Here is an 18,475-nt window from a genome sequence, read left to right as displayed (position 1 = left end):
GTTTATCACCCCTTTTATTTTTATTTATTGAATTACTTTATTTGAAGACTATATATTCCATACTTGACATAGTTGACTATAATGCATTTGTTTCTAGGTAATTAGGAATGAAGTTATTCAAAAAAAAAAAGACAGTGACAAGAAAATTTGTGAAAATTATGGTATCTCGTAATGAGGTTGTTAAGTCATTGTCAGGAGATTTAGGGAGCTCTTGTTGCTAGCTGATCATTTCTTTTGTTTCTGAACAAAAGGTGTATACATTGTTGTCTAAATTGGTGTGTTCCTACATGGATGACAGTATTAAAAAATTGGAATTGTTCAGGAATTCCAAGCACTATTGCTAATACTATAGCTTTTGTGATGTGTGGTTTTGGCTGCCAGGACTTTTGGAAGTATGAGAATGCTGAAGGAGGAGGTAGTGTAAGGAGGGAGCCAATACTCACTCCAAAAACATCTTGAAAGCATCCTTTTTATTTTTTAAAGTAATTTATTATTGCTTTGCAATACTACACACTTTAGACATCTAGCTTTCCAGGTCTGAATGAGTGACTACAACACAGCCAGCTCCAAAGTTCTGAGATCGTCCTCCCCATTCCTTCCACCATCACCCAATTCCCTCTGGGAAACACCCTCGTTTTCACCTAATCTAGGAGTGAATTTCATTGTGATTGGTAGTTTGGTCGCTTTAAAATTCATATTCTACAGATTAAAAATATAAACTACCTGGCAGTTGTCTTTTGCTTCATTACTTCACTCACTACACATCATCCATTTTATCACAGAAAGCACAAGCTCATCTTTTTCAGTGGCAGAGTCATACCATTTTACGTCAGGGGTCTCAAACTCAGTTTACCTGGGGGCCGCAGGAGGCAAAGTTGGGGTGAGGCAGGGCCACATAAGGGATTTCGCTTACCAAATACTCGCAATAAAAATCACATTAGTAAGAAAAAAAATCGCATTAAACATTTGCATACCGTGAACAGAACTACTTGGGTATACGAATGTTTAATGCGATTTTTTTCTTACTGATGCGATTTTTATGGCAATTATTCGGTAAACTGTCGATATTGACAGGCAATGTTTGTTTAATTTCTCTCCTCATTTTTTTAATTTAGTTTAATTTAGTTACTTGTTTTTTGTTGCTGAGTTTTGTGTTTTATATGTCTTGGATATTTGTCTTTGTTTGCTAATGTATTGTGTGCATATATTTCCTCCCAATTAACAGGGTATCTTTTGTACTTGATTCCAAGTTTTTTTTCTGCAGTGCAGAAACCTTGTAGTTTGTTTTTGCTATTCATTTACTTATTTGCAGTGGGGTCACATATTTGAAGACATTTCTGAAATCAGCAATTTGGAGAATTCTGCATTTATTTTCTATATTTATTTTTATTTTATTTACTTGGATCTCATATTATTTTGTGTTAACTTGTTTGGGTTATTTTGGGTCAGACCCAGTAGTGTCCTGCTTCTTGTGTTTAGAGTTCACTCCTGAAAGTGCTCAAAGAACTATATGTGATTTTGGGGCTCAAGCTAGGGTTAGCCACTTGCAAGACTAGCCCCATAGCTCCTGTACTCTCTTGCTGGCTTCTTGAATTAACATTTTAGGTGTCCAGTTTCACTTCTTCACATGTGACTAACAAGTTTTTTAAAAATCATTTATTGAAGAGGTTTTCTTGCTCTAGTTAATGCTCTTAGCCACTTTGTTATAAATTATCTGTTCATACATCTGAGGAATGATACTTTCTGGGCTCTCAAATTTAAGTCTTTGGTCTGCAAGTCCATTTTTATTCTAGTAATACATTATTTTGAAGATTAAAGAAGGCAATGCCTCCTGTCTCTTTTCTCAGGAGTGTAATAGCTAGTCTGGGAATTTTATGTTCCATATACATTTCAGAAGTATTTGTTCTATGTCTTTGGAAATTTTGATGGGAATTGCATCAGATCTGTATAATGCTTTCAGTTAGAAATACATTTATTCTAATTAAAATAGGTGTTGAATTTTGTCAAGCATTTTCCAGATCTACATCTGTTGACATGAGCGTATGATTTTTCTCTTAACTGGAACATCACTTACTTAGTTTACTTGTGCATCTATTGGCTCATGCGATGTTTTTGTTATTGTTATTATGTTATTGTTTAATTTGGTTTGTTAACATTTTGTTAAGATCTTTATTTCTATCTTCATTAGGGAAATAAATGTTTTGTCATTTTCTGTTTAGAACGGTGTCTGCTTTTGGTAATATTGATATCCTTCTAGTAAAAAGTATCTGAAAGAGTTTTTGCTTCTTTGCCTTTTCTGGAAGAACTTGAGAAGGGTAAGTAGTAGGTACTTTTGGACAGTTTGGGACAACTTATTAATAAACCCACGTGGTCCAAGACTTTTGCTTGGAGGAAATTTTTAATAAGTCTGGCAGTTTTTTCTGGCAATTATATATGCTCAGGTTTTTCGATGTCCTCTGATTCAGCATTGGGAAGTTACAGGATTCTAATAATTTGTCCATTTTTCCTGGGTTCTGTAATTTCTTAGTATAAAGTTGTTCATAATAATCTCGTATGGATTTTTATATTTCTCTTGTGCCTGATCTAATTTCTCTTTCATTTCTGATTTGACTCATTAGTTTTCTCTCTCCCCCTTTCTGAGTAGTTAAGGGTTTGTTGATCTTATTTATTTTTTCAAAAACCCAGCATTTGGCTTAATTGATCTTTTATATTGATTTCTAAATTGTTGATTTCCACTCTAATTTTAATTTTATCCCTCTTACTTCCTTTGTATTTCCTTTGTTCTTTTTCTAGTTTCTTGAGATGTGATGTTAGAACACTTAAGTCTTGTTCTTTGAATGCCTGTAATTCTATGAAATTCCTTCAGTACAGATTTTACTATGTCCTTATGTTCTTCTTGAGTTCTTGTTTGTTTTTAGGACTCTTTTTATTTCTTCTTTGATCTTTCTGACCCTATGGTTGTTTAGTAGTATGTTGTTTAGTTTCCATGTGTTTCCATTTTTCTTGACTTTCTTTTTGTGATTCATTCCCACTTTGAAAGCATTGTAGTCTGAGGAAATGCTTCATTTGATGTCTATCTTTTTGGCTTTATGGAAACTTGTTTGGACCCATGTGTACTGCAGGTTTTAGAGACTGGAGAGCCCTTTACATGCCCATTAAGCTAGGCTCTTACAGTTATTTCTTAAGGCTGTTTTCTTTCTTTATTTTTTGTTTAATTGATCATTCAATGATGAGAAGTGAGTGTTAAGCCCCCCACTTACTACTATATTGCTTTCAATATCTTTCTTCAGGCCTATTGATTCTCCTTTGGTACATATATGTTAATAAATGTTAGATCTTGCTGTTTAGACTCCTTACATTATGTAATTATATAATGTCTATCTCATATTGCTTTCCTTTAAATTTTAAACATTTATTTAGGTTTTTTTTTTGTTTTTGTTTTTGTTTTTGTTTTGTTTGTTTTTGTTTTTGTATTCTGGTGGCGCTTAGGAGCTATTCTGGCTATAGGATTCACTAGAGGCGAACCTTAGTGAAAGACCATTTGTGGTGCCAGAGATTGAACCATGAGCCAGCCTTATGCTAGGCCAACGCCATACCAGCTTTCTGCCTAGACTTTTGCAAGTAGACATGTAGAAGGCACATTCGCAACCCACATAAATCATTGTATGCAGTAAGTGTGCCACCATATCCGGCTGCCACTGTTGCCCCACAGTCAGTTGGCTGTCACTTATGCTGGTTTGAGTAGCAGCTCTCTAAGTCCTGTGCTCAGTCGAGCTAACCAGAGCCCAGGCTGCTGTTTCTGATACCTAGCCGTGTCCTAGACATTGCAGCACAAATCATCTTTGACTGCATCCTTATGTGGGTTCTAGTGCATCTGGATGCATCTGGTATACTCATTCCTACTTTCCCTATTTTCTTGAATCAAATCATTCGGAGAGTAGGTGAAACTGCCAGCACCCAGAACCACTTTGGAGGGAGAATGTGGGTTTTGCTTTCACCTGTGGCACCTCCTGTGGTAGTTTCCCCCCCAATCTGGAGTGCTGGCTTGATGCTTCTTTTGCCACAGCACTGCAGCTAGTGAAGCCCAGACCTGCTTGTACTGAACAGACTTCTTGCCCACGGAAAGTCAAAGGGTGTGGGTGACGTTTCAGGCCACCATTTTCCCTGCACCTCTCCTCTCCCTGTTTCTCTTTGTTAATTCTTTGCAGACGCTTGTCATTTGGAAATGCCCACAGAGCTGTTGGCTGATAATGCCCTGTATTTCCTGTGTGGAGACCCAGAAATGTATTTCCTCACTGAATTGACCTCTTAAAATCAATATGTGTATCAGTCTTTGCCCCTTGATGCCTTTTCTGGTTAAAAGTTTATTTCAGATGAGAATAGCAGTTCTTAACCTTTTCTCCACATTACTAGCTTGGAAGGCCTCTCTGTAGTATAGCATTTAGTTTAAAATTAGTTTAAAATTATGTTTGAAATTATGTTTTAAAATTATGTTTAAAAATATGTTGAAGAGGGGCCGGAGAGATGGCATGGAGGTAAGGTGTTTGCCTTTCATGCAGGAGGTCATCAGTTCGAATCCCGGTGTCCCATATGGTCCCCCGTGCCTGCCAGGAGCAATTTCTGAGCGTGAAGCCAGGAATAACCCCTGAGCACTGCCGGGTGTGACCCAAAAACCACACACAAAAAAAAAAATATGTTGAAGTGAGACTCTTATAGGCTCAGATCAGTAGCTTTCAACTGTCTTACCATGTAATTACTGTCACAATGTAATAAGAGGAAGAAAACAATTATGTTCTGCCTAAAAGCACTTTATTTTGGGTTAAAATACAAAATAGTATTCTGTTCAAAATAATATTCATCTACGTAAGAAATTAATTTAGTTGCTATTTCGTAACCTCTGGTTATTGCATTAGAAATGCTTATTATTTTTTCTTTTTGGTTTTTCGGGCCACACCCATTTGATGCTCAGGGGTTATTCCTGGCTAAGCACTCAGAAATTGCCCCAGGCTTGGGGGGACCATATGGGACGCCAGGGGATCGAACCGTGGTCATGATCTTTCCTTGGCTAGCACTTGCAAGGCAGACACCTTACCTCTAGCACCACCTCGCCGGCCCCAGAAATGCTAATTTTACCTTTAGAATTTAATTTTCTACTTGAGATAGTTGACAGTATCCCTTGAGTATATTAATGATTTATTAGAAATTGTTATTTCTTATTCAGTTGTATTTTATTAATGGCTTCTATTTAAGAGCCACTAAAGGACAAGACAGTGAGATGCTATAAATGGATGAAAATACAAAAGAGATCTAGTACTACATCTGCCCATTTTTACCTTGACTTTTCCTTATCCACTGACCGTTGGGTGCCATATAACATGTATATTCATTAGTAAGTCTGCAGATCAGTTGCTGGGTAAAACAGTGCAGCCTAGAGTGGTTTGTGTTTTATTCAAGAGTGATCAGGGGCAATGGTAAAAATAGTTTCTCCTTTATATCAGTGAGATAAAACATAAGGAAATAAAGATATAGTGCTCCACTGTGCTCCTGTGTTATAGCAAATCATATTATTTTTCTTACAGTACTGGATATTGGGAGATCAAAAAATACAGGTTATTTCAGGCATAGTTTAGTTCATAGCAGTGCTTTAATAGTTCTTTTGGAGGGGTAACTTGCTTATATCTTAATTTAGGAAGTTGATAATTTTTGAAATGCTTTGGAGGCTCTTCCTAGACTAGGAAATATTCAGTTTACACTCCCAGTTTACACATGGCCATGTTTATCAAGTTTTTTTTTGTGGGGGAGGCCCACACGGCAGTGCTCATGAGTTGTTATTCCTGGCTCTGCACTAAAAAAATCACTCCTGGCAGGCTTGGGAAACCATATGGAATACTGGGGATCGAACCCCGGGTCCGTCTCAGGTTAGCTGTATGCAAGGCAAATGCCCTACCACTGTGCTATCACTCTGGCCCCAAAATGTTTTACCAAGTTTAAAAAGTAAGAACTTGAGTGTCATATTTTCAGACATTGCTGGCTCATCTCACAGACTGTTGCTTTGTCTTCCCTCAAGATTTTACCCCTTTTCTTTTTCACTTTCTTTCCCCTCTCCTAAATGTCTTTTCATGACCATTGTTGTGTGAGTTTTAATTGGATTTTCCTGTAGGTGGAGACCACGTGGCTTTGCACGGCCTGAGTTAATGAAGATTTTACGTGATTCGCTGGATGATTCTTTTAAACGCCTTATTTGTCCTCTTCTCTGTAGAGAGTTCAGGTATGCATGTCGGTTAAAACATGAAATAAATGGTTAATCCCATTAAGTATTCAATAGAACTGAGTCAGAATCACAGCCTGAAACTTAAGCTTAGATTTATTCTAGAGAAGTAATGACATCTGTAGTTCATAAAACAGCTTTTTTATGATAAGCTTTTCAGATCTTGACCACATGAAGTGTCCCCCTTCCAGTTCTGTCATACCAGTCTTGCCATTTCATGACCAGCCCAAACAAATGGTTTCATTTATGGAAGATCTGACTTGAGAGAAGCAAACTGAAAAGTTAGTGGGATATTAGTTGAAGACAGTTTTTAGACGTTAAAAAGCCAAAAAGTGGGCAAGGAAGTCAGAAGCACACATAAGGCAAGCATCTTATCACTGTACCATCTCTCTGGCCCTTAGAGATGATATTTTATTTAATTTTTGTTAAGTAGAAGAGTAGTATAAAGTTTAGTTTTCAAGTCACTTGTAGACATTTTTATTTGTACCTTACAGATATTTTTATCCTAGCAAAATGTTTAAGATTAGGAGGCCGGAGTGATAACACAATGGTAAGGCATTTGCCTTGCATATGGCCAACACAGAACGGACCCTGATTCAAATCCCGGCAACCCACATGGTCCCCCGGGCCTGCCTGGAGCTACTTCTGAGTGTAAAGCCAGGAGTAACCTCTGAGTGCTGCTGGATGTGACCCCAAAATGAAAAAAAAAAAATTAAGATTAGGCATTATGAATTTGTCTGGTTAAAATTTGGTTGTTGTTTACATCAAATGTGGCTCTTAGTGATTGTCAGCATCTGTACTTAATCATTCACTGTAGAATGACAAAGGAGTAAATCTAGGAAAAAGAAGAACGGAAGATGATTATGTGGCATATAGAATTGTAATGCTGTTCATGATGGAGTGATTTGTCACTCTGTCATTTTCTGTTTATTTATTGAATTTTGCTTTTTGGGCCACACATGGCAACTCTCAGGTGTTGCTCCTGGCTCTGCACTCAGGAATTACTCCTGGTGAGCTTAGGGACTATATGGGATGCCGAGGATTGAACCTGGCTTAGTGTATATAAGGCAAGTGCTCTACCTGCTGTGCTAGCACTCCAATTCTATATTTTTAAATCGGCCAATTTAGTTTGGCCACTTAATGTTCAAATATTTATACATTGTCTCATCTACACAGATCTTGATAGAGATTTTTGTACACGTAGAAAAGAAGGCATAGGAAAATAGAGAAGGAAAATAAACAGACTTGTTAATTTTGAGAAGTTTGTGGTATTATGTATTATTACTGTAATTATAAAAATGGAATCTAATTTTGCACATAGTGATTTTTTTTGTTACTTTAGTATAACAAATACTATTAAGGATAACTATAAAATGAATTTTGATCTTTTTCTGGAAGAAAATTGGGATGAATGAAAAAATAACAAAATACTTTTTCTTTATTTTTTTGTTTTTAAAGAGCCAAACTAACATCTGATGCAGAGAAGGAGTCAGTGATGATGTTTGGGCGGAACCTTCGTCAGCTCCTTTTAACGAGTCCTGTTCCAGGTCGCACCTTAATGGGGGTAGATCCTGGTTTTAAGCATGGCTGCAAGATAGCTATAATTTCTCCAACAAGTAAGTATATCTTTTAGCTTTTTATAGAGCAGTTGTTGATCAGCCCTAATTTTTACATAAATTATGAGGAATTGTAACTGTTTTTCAAGACTGGGAATTTTATTTTACCTTAGAGGGAGAAGAGACCAGAGAATGAGTCCAGCTTCATATTTGTGTTGCTAGTTGCTCAAAATCTTTGACATATTCCACCATTTATACCTAATCCTTTTTCACAGTGGCTATAATGAGGATTAACTCAATTCAGGTTTGACTAGCTCTTTATCCTCCTCTCAACATTTTATTGTGTGTTGATTTAAATTTTCTGTTTCTGCAAAATGAAGGAAGAAAGGTATTAGGGGCAATCACTGGATAATTTTGATCCTATGTCGAATATGGAAAACTAAAGCAAACAGATGTACCAAAATACAAAAGAGGTAATTCCTAGACTCAGTGAAAACTGTGATAGATAGATAACAGATAGAAAGGGGGTCGTCATACAGAGACATACACTTCATTTGTATGTGTATGCAGTGCCAGGGATCACAGGGGAGGCATATTTTCTATTCCTGAGCCACATTCTTGGCCACTCTTGGTATCTTAGATATCAAGAGCATTTTGATTGTTTTGTCAAATCAGTATTTCTCCCTTTTCTGGCTATCTTTCCTTCTGCTCTTCTTTTCTTTCTGAGTATTTGTGTTTCCTCTGGGGTCATTTTCTCCCAAACTCTTAGGTGTTACTCCCCTCCCCCAACTTCCTGTTTTGCTCACCTTTAGAGGCAGACCTAACATCTGCTCACCTCTGGGAGGGGTCTTTGTCTTCCTGTTTTGTTCATCAGGAGGCTAGATGAGGGGGGAGATTCAGCAGGAGAGAGGGGATTCAGCAAGAGTGGTGGCTGGAAGAGACAGGTTTGAATGCAGGGCTACTTATGGAGGCAGGTTTAAAAGGTTTAAAAAGCTTCGGGGCCACACTTGGCGGCTACGGCTTTAATAAAGTTGATGTCTCCTGAAACCTGACTGCCTGTGGATCATTTCCTCACTGCCATCCTGAGACCAACGGCTGGAGGCTGGAGGGTCTTGCAGGCGTGTGGCCCGGACCTGCAGAGAAAGTCCTTTCCCTCCATCTCACCCTCATCCAGGACTCTGTAATAAATATATTTTTCAACATTAGGTTGTAACTTTGGAAGATGATTTTGTTGGCTTGTGTTATTTTAATATAAAAAGAGACAGTCCACGTGTGTTGGAAGGAGGGTGATGAGGCCCTACTCAGCTTGGCCCAGCTCTTGTAGCCCCTGAAGTTTGGCGGTCGGAAGGCCACAGGGAAAAATTCCCAAAGCAGTCAGATAAAGTTCCAGGAGCTGGCCAGCTTTATTTCACGGTCCTAACCGCCATGTACATTTCCTCAGACGGCTTCTATGCTAGCCTTTTCCAAGCAGCCGCTTCTCTGCCTCTGTCTCCCTTTCAGCTGCTCCTAAGGCTTTGTTCCTGACTGACCCCTTTGCTGACTCTCCTAGCTGATTCTCTTTGTTGATTCTCACTCCTCTAACTCTCCTTCTTACTGCTGTTTCTCCCTTCTCTAACTCTCCTTATCCCCTTTCTCCCCCACAAGCAGTTTCCTCCTCACGCCCAGGAAATACCCATAGGCTGGGTGGGTTTTTTGTTCATGCTAAGGATGAACCCAGGGATCAGGCACTCCAGGCATCCACTTTACCATTGGGCTGTCCATGTCCACAACTCTAGGCTGTTGTTCCTTTCCATGTGAATCAGCTAGTCATTAATCATGTCAGTTTTTATTCATTAAGTTTTTGATGTTTCCATTTATTTTTAACATTGCTTTTTCATCGACTTAACTAATGTTTTATGGTATTATGGAATCTCAGGGGTTTAATTTCACACTTTTGTCACTTCTGTGAGATTTCTAATGCTTTGTCCCTGGACCCTCTTCTACTGTTCTTCCCATCGGACCCCTTTTACCTGTTAACCTTAATAGTTTTCACTGAGTCTAGGAGTTATTTCTTTTGTTATTTTTGGTCAATCTGTTTGCTTTTAGTTTTCATATTCTACATAGGATCAAAATTATCTTCTAATTGCCTCTTAACATCTTTCTTCTTTAGTTTTGCATAATTACATTTATGGTCTTTTTTGAGGAGGGTGTTTTGAGTTTTGGGGTCATACCTAGCCATGTTCAGAACTTACTCCTGGCTCTGCACCAAGCAACAATTCCTGGTAGGCTTAGAGGAACATGGGCTGAGAGAATCGAATGCCAACACCTGCCTGCTGTGCTACCCACTCCAGCCCTAATCATGTTTCAATCTTCATAGTATCAGTTTTGTTCCTCTTGCTGCGGTTCCTCTTTTTGCTCCTTGTCATCCCATCATCTTAATATTCTATTGAGAATATCATCGCCATTTCTTAATGATTGTTTGCTAATTAGTCTATTGAGATAGCATTTGAATTTGATGCTTTACGTGTTTGTGTTGCTTATGGGGTGATTCTTTGGATGGGAAGGTTGATTTTGGGGCCCCGTGCAAGGGTTGCTCAGAGGCTATTCCTCGCTCTGTGCTTAGGGGACTTTGTATGGTACTGAGAATGGAACCAGGGTCAGTGCGTGCCTAATGGACGCTGGAGATTGAACCCAGATCAGCTACTTGCCAGGCAAGTACCCTATCTGCTACACTATCTCTCTAGCCTACCAGATTGTATTTTTAGAAAACAAACCAGTTCTCCAGATTAGTAAAACTTAATTACCAAATCATCTGTATGTTTTGTTTGTATTTTTTTATGAAGTGACTTAATTTTGTCCTTTTGTTTTAAGGTCAAATACTTCACACTGATGTGTTTTACTTGCATTGTGGACGAGGCTTTCAAGAGGCAGAGAGAATGAAGCGTCTTCTGCTGAATTTCAAGTATGCAGGAGTCATCGTTGGTGTCTTTTGGTGGCTGAGCCAAGCAGAGATCTTTTGTAGCCTGTAGTCCAGAGGAGGGATTAGGGCAAGGGCTTTGGTAGGGTGAGGAAGAATGTTTGCCATATGGTTGGTGGAGCACTTGGCATCTGGATCCTTCGAAGGGTCTGCTCCCTCTCTCTGCTTCGCTTATGATAATTTGTGCACCATGTTCTTTGTTGGGAACAGAGAACTCTTCCCCCAGCCCCAGAATAGGAGACCAGAGATGGTACTTGTCATTAGAAATTATCTGAAAAGATGTTCCATTGTTCTTTCATAATGTTTTTATTTTATCTTATGTATTTATTTTTGTATTTTGGCCAACACTCCTCAGTGTTTAGGGGTCACTCCTGGCTCTGTGCTCAGGATTTACTCGTGGTGGTACTTGGGGGACTAAAAGGAAATCAAATCCAGGTTGGTGGCTTGTACTATAAATGCCCAACCCACTGTGCTGTGTAGACTTTTATGTATGCTTTTATGTACCATGGTTTGTGTGGACTCCAGCCCATGCCATGTTTTTAGTATCACGTAGAAAGCGCCAGTGTTTGTTATTCATTTCTTTTTTTCTTTTTTGTTTTTGGGCCATACCCGGCTTTGCTCAGGGGTTATTCCTGGCTGTCTGCTCAGAAATAGCTCCTGGCAGGCACGGGGGACCATATGGGACACTGGGACTCGAACCAACCACCTTTGGTCCTGGATCGGCTGCTTGCAAGGCAAATGCCACTGTGCTATCTCTCCGGGCCCTGTTATTCATTTCTAATGTTAAGCTCATGGTCCTTAAGGCTGGATTCCAGTGAAATAATTCTTCCCTGTATAGTGCAGAGTGTTTTATAAAGCTACATGAGCCTGAATCTTCCTTGTGGAACAGCAGGGAGGTGATTTGGATACCTTAGAGCTTCAGGGCAGTGGGTCTCAGTCTCAATGGGTTGTGGGCATTTTCTCCTGCTTGACTGACTCGGTTTCTCCTTGTTTGCCCTTTTCAGCTGCAGCACGGTAGTCATTGGTAACGGGACTGCCTGCCGGAAGACAGAAGCTTACTTTGCTGACCTGATAATGAAAAATTACTTTGCACCACTGGATGTTGTTTACTGGTAAGGACATTATATGCTTTCTTGGAAGAGGTGAGGAATTTCTGTGCTGCTGGCAAATTCTCCTTCTCTTTACCGCACATGTTTTGTTCTCTTCCCAAAAATCACCTAAATGAGAAAATAAAGTTCTACTGGAGAAATTTAGGTTTCAGCATCCTGAAACCCCTCAAAGAAGCAGCAAGTTAGGGTTAGTGTGATATCTGGGGATTTTCTGATCTGTATTTGTGTGAGTGCTGGAATAGATTCTGAAGAAGACAATGACGATGGCAGTAAGCTGTTGTTGGGTAACAGCCTCGTCCAGAGTGTCCATGCCTGCAGATCAGCAGCTGCCCAGCTGTGAGCCACAGTAGGACAACCTGAATCATGGCTGATGTTTCTTTTTTTCTTGTCTTTTCAGCCCACTCTGATAGTTGTGGGTTATTGTGGTTGAATTTCTCTGCTTATCATCTCAGTTCTGCTTTTATGCACCATGGTTCTTCTCTTTCTCTTTACTTGTTCAAGAATCTTATTTAATCTTTTCCAGCATCTCCTCTTAATGGATGTCATTGGAGGTGGGGAAGGCAGTACCGATGGCTGATACTTGGGGGCAAGAGCCTAGACCCTTCTTCCACTGCTTGTTGGAAGGAAGCTATGGCTTGCTGATAATGACGTGACTGACAGAACCAATGAAGCATAAGTCTGTCTTGGGTAGAATTCCAGGATCCTTTTAGATAGGCCAAATAAAGGTGGTGCCTGGAATTTAGTGGAGTATTTTTGCACCTGGAGAAGAATGAAGATGTCAGACAACTAAAGGGTGACCCAGGAACCCTAAGTTGGAAAGACAACTTGGAGGATCACGGGCTCGTGTAGCAGTAGAAACACCAAATTGAAAAGTCCTTGCTTTTTAGTGTGTGTGTTTTGTTTTCTCTGGCTCTTCATATTCAAGTTTTCCTTGGAGTATTGTGGGTTATCTTTATTCCTGGGCATGCTTTCACATACCCAATACACTGACTTGACAGAACTGATTCAGTTGATTTCAGGCACTTTATCTGACTTCTCTTTAACATGTTCACATTCATTAGGTAATAACTATCTTGAGTACCTTTGTAGAGAGTCAAATCATCTGAAACATTAACTAGTAGCTGCTTCTTATCTTTTGCTGTGACCCTTACTGAACTTCCAGCAGTGCTCCCACCCATGAATTATCTCTTCAGTTTCTTTCTTTGAAAATAGGAGCTATACCCAGCCAGGTTCAGTGTTCAGTGTTCTGGCTGGTGGTCTGTGGGGACACTGGTCATGCTGGGGGCTTCCAGAGCTATCCACATTGGTACTCAGGGGGACATGAGCTGGCTCTTGAACTTAGGACTCTCACATGACTCAACTACTTGAGCTCTCTTCTTTTTTTTTTTTTTTTTTAATTATCTTTATTTAAACACCGTGATTACAAATATAATTGTAGTTGTATGATTACAGTCATGTAAAGAATACCCCCCTTCACCGGTGCAGGATTCCCACCACCAATTTCCCAGATCTACCCACTCCCCACCCCACCCACACCTGTACTCGAGACAGGCTTTCTTTTTCCCTCATTCATTCACATTGTTATGATAGTTTTCAGTGTAGTTATTTCTCTAACTGCACTTATCACTCTATGTGGTGAGCTTCATGTCATGAGCTGCACCTACATGGGAAGATGGGGGGAAGTAAGAGTTGGGACTGAGGCAGTAAAATATTAGAAATGAGCTTTGTAGGGCAGTATCAAGGTCACAATACAAGACGGATATTATGGATATATAGAATATATGCATGCAATACTATCAATATGAAAACAAGGAGAAAAAATTTCCACTGACTGTCCCAACATAAACCAGTGCTAGAACGGCCCGCCCTCCTCCCAGAGCGCATTCCCATTAGTGTAGGGAGAGATAGGGAGAAAGCCTGTTGACCCCTATAGAGTCCACCTAGACCAGCGCCCAGGGAAGGACTGAAGTCCAGGGGAGAAAAACCATATACCTGGCAAGAGCTGGTCTCCAGAATCAAGGAGAAAACCAGAAGCCAGATGTCTGCCCGCCCTCCTCCCCAAGTACCTCCCCTCTGGAGTACAGAGGGAGGGGGGAAGCCTGAGGACCACTAAGAGTTCGCCTGAACCCACTTCTGGCCATCTGAGCTGGCACCCAGGGAAGGCCTGGAGTCAGGGGAAAAAGACAAGGATGGCTGGGGGCCTGCCAAACCTCCCAGCACTCCCCAGGCTAGGGAGAAAGGCTCTGGTATGGGGCCTCCCCAAACCCTATACCTGGCAAAGGCTGGTCTCTAGAATCAAAGAGGAAACCGGAAGCCAGATGTCTGCCCGCCCTCTTCCCCATGCACCTCCCCCCTGGAGTACAGAGGGAGGGGGGAACCTGAGGACCACTAAGAGTCCACCTGAACCCATTTCTGGCCATCTGAGCTGGCACCCAGGGAAGGCCTGGAGTCAGGGAAAAAAGACAAGGATGGCTGGGGGCCTGCCAAGCCTCCTAGCACTCCTCAGGCTAGGGAGAAAGGCTCTGGTATGGGGCCTCCCCAAACCCTATACCTGGCAAAGGCTGGTCTCTAGAATCAAAGAGGAGACCAGATTGAGCTCTTTTCTTATCATTTGCTTCTGTTCATCATTTCTCTCGTTCTTATTATTGCTTCTGATCCATTGGAATTAAATAACTGATGTGCTGAGAGGCAGTTTTTGAACCATATCTGATGCTGCTCAAGGGCTGCTCCAGGCTTGGTTCTTAGGAATTTCTTTTGGTGATGTTTGGGGGACATGTTGGGCATCCAGCCAACCTCAATTACATACTGGCAAGCACTCTACACCATCTCTCCAACCCTTCTCCCCCTTTTTGACATTTCAAAAATGGAATCATATATTTTTAAGGCTTACTCATATTATACCCTCTGTCAGTCCTAAGTGCTAAATAATGCTGTTCTATAGATCCATCTATTGTCAAAACATGCCGTTTTATCAAATGGCATATAAAACTCCACTTTTATTCATTTACCAGTTGATGGATGTTTGTTTATTTGGTTTGTTTTTACTCTTTGTTGTAAATAATGCTCGTCTGAGCATGTTTGTGAAAGTCTGTTGAGCATAAAATTTTTATTTCTCTGTGCAAATGCCTAGGAGTAGATATGCTAATTTGTTTTTTTTTTTAAAACATTCTCACTAAATAGTTTTCTGTTTTTTCTAAACTTTTCTTAAATGTGTCTATCATCTTACTCTCTGTTTAGCAGTGGTATATTAACATTCTAATTTACTCACATTCTCACTAGCACTTGTTGTTTATTGTCTATCTGATTATGGCCCTTCTAGTGGACTGGAGATAGTAGCTCATGGTGATTTCAATTTGCATTTCAACACCCTGAAGACTGAGGGTGTTGAACATTTTTTCATGTGCTCATCGCATTTTTCTTTGCTTTTCTTTCTGTTTCTGGGTCACACCCAGTGATGTTCTGTTCTTTTTCCTGGCAGGGATGAGAGGTCATTTGGGGTGCTGGATGGTTAAACCCTGCTTGGCTGCATGCAAGACAAGTACCTGCTGTACTATTGCTCCACACCCTGCTCATAGCATTTTATGTATCTTCTTTGGACATATCTTTTTTTCTTTTTTTCTTTTCTTTTGGTTTTTGGATCATACCCGGCAGCGCTCAGGGGCCACTCCTGGCTCTACACTCAGAAATTGCCCCTGGCAGGCTCAGGGGACCATATGGAACACTGGGATTCAAAACACTGTCCTTCTGCATACAAGGCAAACGCCTTACCTCTGTGTTATCTCTCCAGCCTCTGGACATATCTTTTTAAATCTTTTGTTCATTTTATACTTCTGTTGTTTTATTAAATATTGAAGTTCTCTATATTGTGGGTATATCCATATTGAATTTACGTTTTTCTCCCCCACTTCTCTGGGCTGTCTATTCATTTAGAAGATATGTCCTTTGAAGAACATAGATTTTTATTTATTTTTAATTTACTATCTCTCTAGCCAGTTTATTGCCTTAAAAATATCAAGAATGAGATGTAACATTTAGGCTTTTTAGAATTTTTGTTATAATCATGTGCTCCCCCCTTTCTTTGATCTATTAAGGTACTGAATTCTATAGATCTTCTACAGTAAAACCATCTTTGCAGTTCTAATTTGAACTCATATTAGTGAAGTGTTTATTTCAATATATGTAAGTGGAGTTTATTTGAATTTTTTTTCATTATGTCATTTTGAAATTCTTAAGTTAACACATACTTAATCAGAATTTATGGCGAATGCACTAAGAAAGGTGACTGGTTTTTATTTTCATTTGCTTGTTCATTTCGCCTTTATGATGAATCCATGTTTTCATATCAAATACTTTGAAATTTTCAAACTATTTAAGTTGAAATCTTGCTTTCCCTGGCATTTTTAACACCTCTTGAACAGATAATTTGTGGAGTGTAAGTATGCTGAGGTTTTGTCACATATGCTTAAAGGTGGAAGTATTTTGTGAAATGGAAATTTTACAGTATTATATATGTTATTGGAAGTATGTGCTAGAGTGACTTGTAGACCTTTGGTACTAATAGGCACTCATTTCATTTTTTTTAAATCTGAATGCTGTTTCCATAGAGTAGTATACACTGTATGTGTGTGTGTATATACATATATAGTAGTATGCACTGTGTGTATATATACAGATATATATATATACACACACATCTATGCCCAGCTTTTTTGTATCTGTCATTAGATTTTTTAGTTGTTTCTACATATTGGCTCTTATACTAATTTCCACACTGAACATAGATCTGCATACACCGTTTTGAATTGTTTTTGAGTTTCTGAAAGAGACGACAACTAGTGGGATCAGTGGGTCATAATGGAGTTTGTCTTAGTTTTTTTTGAGAAGTCATCATACCAATTTCCATAAAGACTGAACCAGACATTTCCACCAATGGTGAGTGAGGAACTTTTTTTTTTGCCACATTTTTGCCAACACAGGTTCTTTTCCAGTGTTTTGATATAGTTTTCTTCAACCTTTTTCTTTAGTTCAGATTACTCATTGGATTAAATTCTCGTTGATTTGTAGCTTGATAAAGAATAATTGACATAATAAATAGCACATACTTAAGGCTTTCACTTATATATGTTTTGACATATATTCCCATGAAATTATTGCTACAATCAAAATGAAGAACACATTCATTACTACACTCTTCTTTTTTATTGGTCCATATCTGGCAGTGCTTAGGGGTTACTCCTGGCAGAAATCACTCTTGGCAGGCTTGGGGGACTATATACGATGCGTGAGGTTGAACCTGCGTCCATCCTGGGTTAGCCATGTACAAGGCAAATGCCCTTGTGTTGTGCTATCACTTCAGCCCTCATTACTACACTCTTCGCTTTCTTGTGTTCCTTTGGAATTCACCCTTCTCTTTCTTCCCAACCTCCCTCAGGCAATCTCTGATTTACTTTCTATAGCTATAGATTAGTTTACATTTTTGAGACTTGTGTGTAATTAGAATCATATTGTATATATATTATTTGCCAGCCTCTTCCACTCAGTGCAATTATTTTGAAATTCTCCAATTCATGCATTATGCACACCAATCATTTATTCTTTTTATTACTGAGTAGTGTTCAATTTGATGGCTAACTACTAATCAGTGTAGTCATTCATTTTGGGATACACATTTGGATGGTTGCCAGTTTGGTGATATTAGAACTAAAGCTTATGTATCTTTGCTCAAGTCTTGATGGAGACCTGCTTACACTTTAGTTTCTCTCGGGTAAATAACCAGGAGCAGAGTGATTATGTTGTATGATTGACGGATAATGTCTATAACTTGAGAAACTTCTACACTTTTCCAATATAGTTGGACTTTAACCATTTTTCATTTCCACTAGCACTTTTTCAGACTTCTACTTTTCCTGTCTCCTTATCCACCTTCTTGGCCAGTCTTTAAATGTGGCAATCATGTGCTCTGGAGGATTAAATTTCAACAGTTACTGCTGTTAAGCACCAACATTTTCTTCTTTGCTTTTCACATATGTTTTTGAAGAAATAACAGCAAATATTTCTGTTTAAAAAAATTAGATCGCTTTTCTTTTCTTTTCTTTTCTTAGATAGAATAATAGTGTTTTGTATTCTGAATATACATTTTTTTTGGTCACATACATGCTCTGTTTCTTGAGGTGTATAGCTTGTCTTTTCACTTTAAAAGCATGATTCTTTAAAAAGCACACTTTTTTTTTTGGGTTTTGGTTTTTTGGGCCATACCTGGTGATGCTCAGGGGTTACTCCTGGTTATACATTCAGAAATCAGTCCTGGCTTGGGGGACCATATGGGACGCTGGGGGATTGAACTGTAGTCTGTCCTACTTCGTTCTAGATCAGCTGCATTCAAGGCAAACGCCCTACCACCTCGCCACCGCTCCTGCCCCCACATTTTTAATTTGGATGAAATTTAGTTTATAACTTTGGGGAGTATAATTTGTGCTTTTTATGTCATATTGACTGATTTTATCAGCTTTATATAGTTAGTACTAGTTTGAGGAATTTTCTTGTTAATATCTATTGTGTTCTTTTTCTTCTTGCCTTCTAGTTTGGT

General features: G+C 39.2%; 1 protein-coding gene across 1 annotated transcript in view; it reads left to right on the top strand.

The window, feature by feature from the left end:
• Window positions 1-18,475, top strand: part of SRBD1 (S1 RNA binding domain 1) — a 184,923-nt gene that overhangs the window by 30,247 nt on the left and 136,201 nt on the right. Inside the window, exons 10-13 of the mRNA XM_049784339.1 lie at window positions 6,161-6,268; window positions 7,727-7,884; window positions 10,675-10,765; window positions 11,785-11,892. Coding sequence (XP_049640296.1) covers window positions 6,161-6,268; window positions 7,727-7,884; window positions 10,675-10,765; window positions 11,785-11,892 — 465 coding nt within the window. The remainder of the gene's footprint in view (window positions 1-6,160; window positions 6,269-7,726; window positions 7,885-10,674; window positions 10,766-11,784; window positions 11,893-18,475) is intronic.

The sequence above is a fragment of the Suncus etruscus genome, chromosome 12 (genome assembly GCF_024139225.1).
Source record: "Suncus etruscus isolate mSunEtr1 chromosome 12, mSunEtr1.pri.cur, whole genome shotgun sequence".
Lineage (NCBI taxonomy): Eukaryota > Metazoa > Chordata > Mammalia > Eulipotyphla > Soricidae > Suncus > Suncus etruscus.
The sequence above is the reverse complement of the archived record's forward strand: the minus strand, read 5'-3'. Positions and strand labels throughout refer to the sequence as shown.